This window comes from Alosa pseudoharengus, unplaced genomic scaffold (genome assembly GCF_046254945.1).
Source record: "Alosa pseudoharengus isolate Yale_2024_CS ecotype anadromous, Long Island Sound unplaced genomic scaffold, YU_APseudo_1.1 YU_APseudo_1.1_scf_13, whole genome shotgun sequence".
Lineage (NCBI taxonomy): Eukaryota > Metazoa > Chordata > Actinopteri > Clupeiformes > Clupeidae > Alosa > Alosa pseudoharengus.
The window spans coordinates 17,881,468-17,886,467 of NW_027468598.1; the positions used below are offsets into that span (position 1 = coordinate 17,881,468).

A 5,000-nucleotide genomic window follows, 5' to 3' on the forward strand; every position below is an offset into this window, starting at 1 on the left:
CTCCGGGTTTAGGTGCCTCAGCATGTCCTCCACCGTGCTGAAGGAGGCGATGGCCTTGTCCAGCTCCGCCATGCTCAGAGGACGCTCCGTCACCGGCGAGACATACGTCAACGGAGCCTACAACACACAGAGGTCAAAGGTCACAAGGTCGCAAGAGATACCAGGCTGAGCGGGAGGCTAGTGATGGTGTCGTGTTTTGGAAATCTTTGTGAGCAGGAGAGGGGGATAGAGAGGGAGGAAGAATAGAAAGATGAAGAACAGATAGGTGTGAAAGAGGAGATATGGTAAATTGGAGGTTAATGTATGACTGGACGCTGCAATGTCCAGTTGTGATAACTCCCGTTAATAGTATTCAACACAAAGTGTAAGCAGACTCGCTTGCCCTGAGTATATTTTTGTTATCAGGCCCTGGGTACTACATAGCTGCTGATGTTTAGTTAGGTCAGACACATTTAGGTAGGTTACCCACAGAGTAAGGAGGTCAACCACAGTGTGCAGATGTAATCAGATAGCATTTCCTTTAGCCCCATTATCCTTAAGGTTTACCACAGTGAAAATAGGCCACTAAGTGTAGTGCAAAACAACCTGTGTTGTTTTTAGCCCAGATTTAGGTTATACTCCCAGCATTAAAATGAAAATAATATGAGACACAAACACAGATGTTTCGCGTCTTACAAGAACACAGGGTTGACGGCACACAGAACTATGGGAAGATGGAGGAAGCAAGATGAAGGCTGACGGGAGATAAGGCTAATGGAACACGGATCTGCTCCAGTCCTGATACCTCAGCTCAGTGCAAAGTTAGCCCAAACACAACATTTAATGGCATTAGTTTACATCTACTAACACATTACAGGACAAGGAGGGATGGTGTCTGCTGACATTAAGGTGCCTTTTAGCACAAACCCTGAAAAGAACAAAAGAACTATGGGTGAAGGCTGAGCCTGCTTAGCCTGTTGGGGAGTGAATTCTTTTCGTGGCTCCTTCTAGAATTCTACGCAAATAATCTATAGTTTCAGTGTTCTTTATACAGTGTATGGGGAAAATATCTGAGGGTAGGCTAATTAATGCATCATAGTGCGGAACTCAAAGTTTGCAAATGTTCAATTCACATATTTGCGACTGTACTCCTCAACAGGTTAGGAAAGATATAGGCTGGATGAAGAGTTTAGATGAAGCAGAGATAGTGAAATGATGCGCTGAATGTGGTCAGTATGGACAAATATTGTTAGTTTCAGGTTTAGCTTAATGCTTCAGTTCCTGCAGCAATATTTCACCTACATATATATATGTGCAACTAGACACAGGACAGGCAGTCTTTCCCAGAAGCTCAGACTCACAGGAACCTCATACTGTACACAGAAACATACTACTGCAGAAAACACAAAGCACAGTGTCCTAAAAAAACATGTGTGCACTTTTCACCCATACAGACATAGCTCCTCGTTTGTTGCACGATCACAGAAACACATTGTGACAGTGTGTGTGTGTGTGTGTGTGTGTGTGTGTGTGTCTGTGTGTGTGTAATAATGCATTTGTGCATATAACCCTGCCTTGGTGTGAAGTGCACCAATGCTGATACATTATCAGCAGGTCAGTTAGATGACTCCAGTATCAAATATCAAAATCACATTGATAATAGTCCTCAACAGAGGCTGTAACATGCCTGGGTCCTTTGGAGCTGCTGATGTTAGTGAATTACACTTAGGCAAGTTACCTTTAGCCTGTTTTAGAGTAGACTACCACCAGTATTGAAGTACCAACGTTTCACAGGCCTTACTATAGCTTATTCTGTCTAATACCAAAATAAGAATAACACAAATGTCTCTCTCTAAAGGCTCATTAGGCTCAGAACATGATCTTGCATTTATGAACGAGACAGCCACTCTCTACTTAATTCATCCAAAAGCATGCATCTCTTATTGACCCAGATTTCAGAGGTAACATTTACTGTAGGTGTGAGAGAATGTCAATTTCATGCGACATTGTTACTTTCTTATCCAAAACATGAATTGATATTATTGTTTTATGTCATATATAAATTCCTCTCGCAACCGAACACTTCAGAGCTCTACCAGTGGAGTAGGAAGCTCAGGGATGTAATAAAACTTGCCGATGACATTTTGTTCCAAAACAAAGAGCAAATGTTGAAAACTAAGACTGCGTTTGAATATCGCTGAAGGCACGGAACTGTATTATGAAATAATATAATGTGGTCAAAGTCTTTATAGCTGATTGCTCAGTAGTACTTGCAGCAAACCTTCATTTTAGCCGTAGTTTAATGATTTGCAAGACAGTTGAAACATAGAGACAGCATATTTGCGGGCTAATTTCCATAAACCCCTTAGTCAGACAAAGCACATGAGAACAAACCCAAATAGATGCTGAGCTGTGGAAAGCATGCACGGCATACTGAAACACACAGTTTTGCTCAACATGGTTGACCAAATTCAATAACCAGGATCACAATGGGATGGCAACCTCTCCCAGCAGCATCCTCCTCAGGATATGAGCATGCGCATGCTGTATGCAGACAGAGTCCAGTTTTACCCAGAAACCCCAGCGTATAATCCCGCCACTCCAGAGGTTAATGGTTTTAACCTCCATCTTCATTAACCTCTGCTGCTTAGATTGCAGGGCTGGTCAGCTGTTTCTTTCTCTTTCTCTCTCTCTCTCTCTCTCTCTCTCCATCCCTCTCTTTTTCTCCTGCTCATCTGTCTCCTCTGTCTCTTCAACAGACAGAGCCCCGCCGTCTGCTCTGCACCCCCCTCCACACACACACACACACACACACACACACACACACACACACACAATCCTGGGCAGGCAGACAATGCTACAATCAGCATGCAGCTCATAACTCACACTCCCCATGCCAGCAGCGCAGCACACACAAACAGTCATCCGCAGACACAAATTGTTATGATTGCAGGCTTTGCCGCGCCGAGAGACCAGGGTGATTTCCTTGTGTAAATATTCGCCAATCTATCTTACCGGCTATTCATCTTTTTTCGCCAGTGAGAGCCTGGCACATGCGAGCTAGCGCAACACATGCTCACACACACACACAAACGCGTAGCCAATACACACACACACGCACACAAAAGCCGGGAGTTTTTTGAGCCATGCGCAGTGGAAGACATAGTCTGCATTACAAACAGGGCCCGACTCTCTGAGGCAGTTAGCCCCGCTACTGCGACATCAGTCACCGGCTGACAAGCCAGGCGAATCAGCTAACGTGCGATGTGGCTAATGCTAACACGGCGCCGACACGCTAACAATCGATGATCAGTAAGAGGGGAGAACAGGGTGGGAGAAAGAGACACACACACACACACACACACACACACACACACACACACACACACACACACACACACACACACACACGAAGATAATAGTTCCAGTAAAAAAATGTGCCCACATCTGGTAACTCTAAAATATCATGCAAAGTTTCATGATATCTCCAAGATACACATACACACACACACAAACTGTTGACGGTCAGAGGACAGAAAAAATGGTTGTGCTTAAGAGTGCACAGGAGTTCTCTGGAGAAAGAAAGAAAGGAAGTTCAGATTCTATTCATGTGCTTTGTGTTACGCTAAACGTTATGTTTAAAGTCTCTGTTTAAATGTTCTCCTGGCAGTGTTTGGCAAATATTGTGTAATGCCAACAAAGCCCAAGTGTGTGTGTGTGTGTGTGTGTGTGTGTGTGTGTGTGTGTTATCCCAACATTACATGTAAACTGAACTGAAGAGGAGAGGAGAGGGGAAATATGGATTCAGTTCAATATAGGCTTTACTGTATGGAGGGTTGTGAGCATGTTTGTGTGTGTGTTGGGTGGATAGCGGTCACACTTACTGCCATGGAGTGGGTGATCACCTCCCAGTTCTTCTGTGAGGTGATTGGAGGAGAATCATCCTGTCAGGGAGAGAGAGAAAGAGAGAGAGAGAGAGAGAGAGAGAGAGAGTTATTGGATGTAGCCTAGTAACACAGAGCTGAAAAACACCCCAAGAAAATCACGGCACAACAAAAAGAAAAGTACATACATTATTGGGAAAATATGATTAAAACTCAAAGTAAAATGGAAGTATATCAATCATTGGTAAGAGATTACAAAATGGATGAATACCTAAAGTATGTATCATAAAAGACATCCGAAAACCAGTCTCTAGGTACAGACTCAGGGCCAGATGTACGTACATTTGCGAACGTAGCATTATCAGCGCCATGGACAAACCGCAGACAGCGAACGCTGTGGTACATGGTATTTATCAAACTTTCACTTTATTGGGTAATCTGCGCCTTTCTCCGCCCCGTACTGCAATTTACGAACATCCACAACTGAACGGCAGAGCCTACATACAAGCGCAGTTGAATGAAGTTAACCGATGACAACATTATAGAGAATCAAACGTTTAGCGATCATGAAATAATACAATACATGATAAGATGTCAACAAACAGGGAGATAATGAAGTTCTACTCAAACTACTTCTGCACGTAGGAAATGGAAGATTGGCCAAATATAGCAAGACGGAAAGTTTAAGTGGATGACGTGAAAGTGAAAGTAAGACAATCGAAAGGCCAACGAAAGTTAAGGTTGCATTTGATATAGTACAAGACGCAAAACTGGTGCTTTAAATAGCGATTCTGTTGTCTTTGAAAGGTTTACTTATTGACACATTTAACTGCAATTTGGATTAACACCAGCTTTTACAGGGCGGAAATATTTAGACGCAGAATAGACGTGCGCTTTCACGGCAGTTTTTGTACATACCGCGGAATACATAATCAGACGCTGTTCACTAGGGCTGTAACGATACACCAACCTCACGATTCGGTTTGTATCACGATTTTTGACCCACGGTTCGATATGAATCTCGATTTTTTTTTTTTTTTTTTTGGGGGGGGGGCTAGACATTTTATTAAATAATATTTTAATAGCCTCCCTTAGAACACAGAAACAGAGGATTACAATATAATATATCTATTATTT

General features: G+C 42.9%; 1 protein-coding gene across 2 annotated transcripts in view; it reads right to left on the reverse strand.

Annotated features, from left to right (window-relative positions):
• pdgfd (platelet derived growth factor d) overlaps positions 1–5,000 on the reverse strand; it is a 56,087-nt gene that overhangs the window by 11,529 nt on the left and 39,558 nt on the right. For both annotated transcript variants that reach the window (XM_076282348.1, XM_076282347.1), the window contains exons 4-5: positions 3,864–3,923; positions 1–117 (exon numbers count right to left, since the gene is read on the reverse strand). The exon at positions 1–117 is cut by the window's left edge and continues 88 nt beyond it. In XM_076282348.1, coding sequence (XP_076138463.1) covers positions 1–117; positions 3,864–3,923 — 177 coding nt within the window. The remainder of the gene's footprint in view (positions 118–3,863; positions 3,924–5,000) is intronic.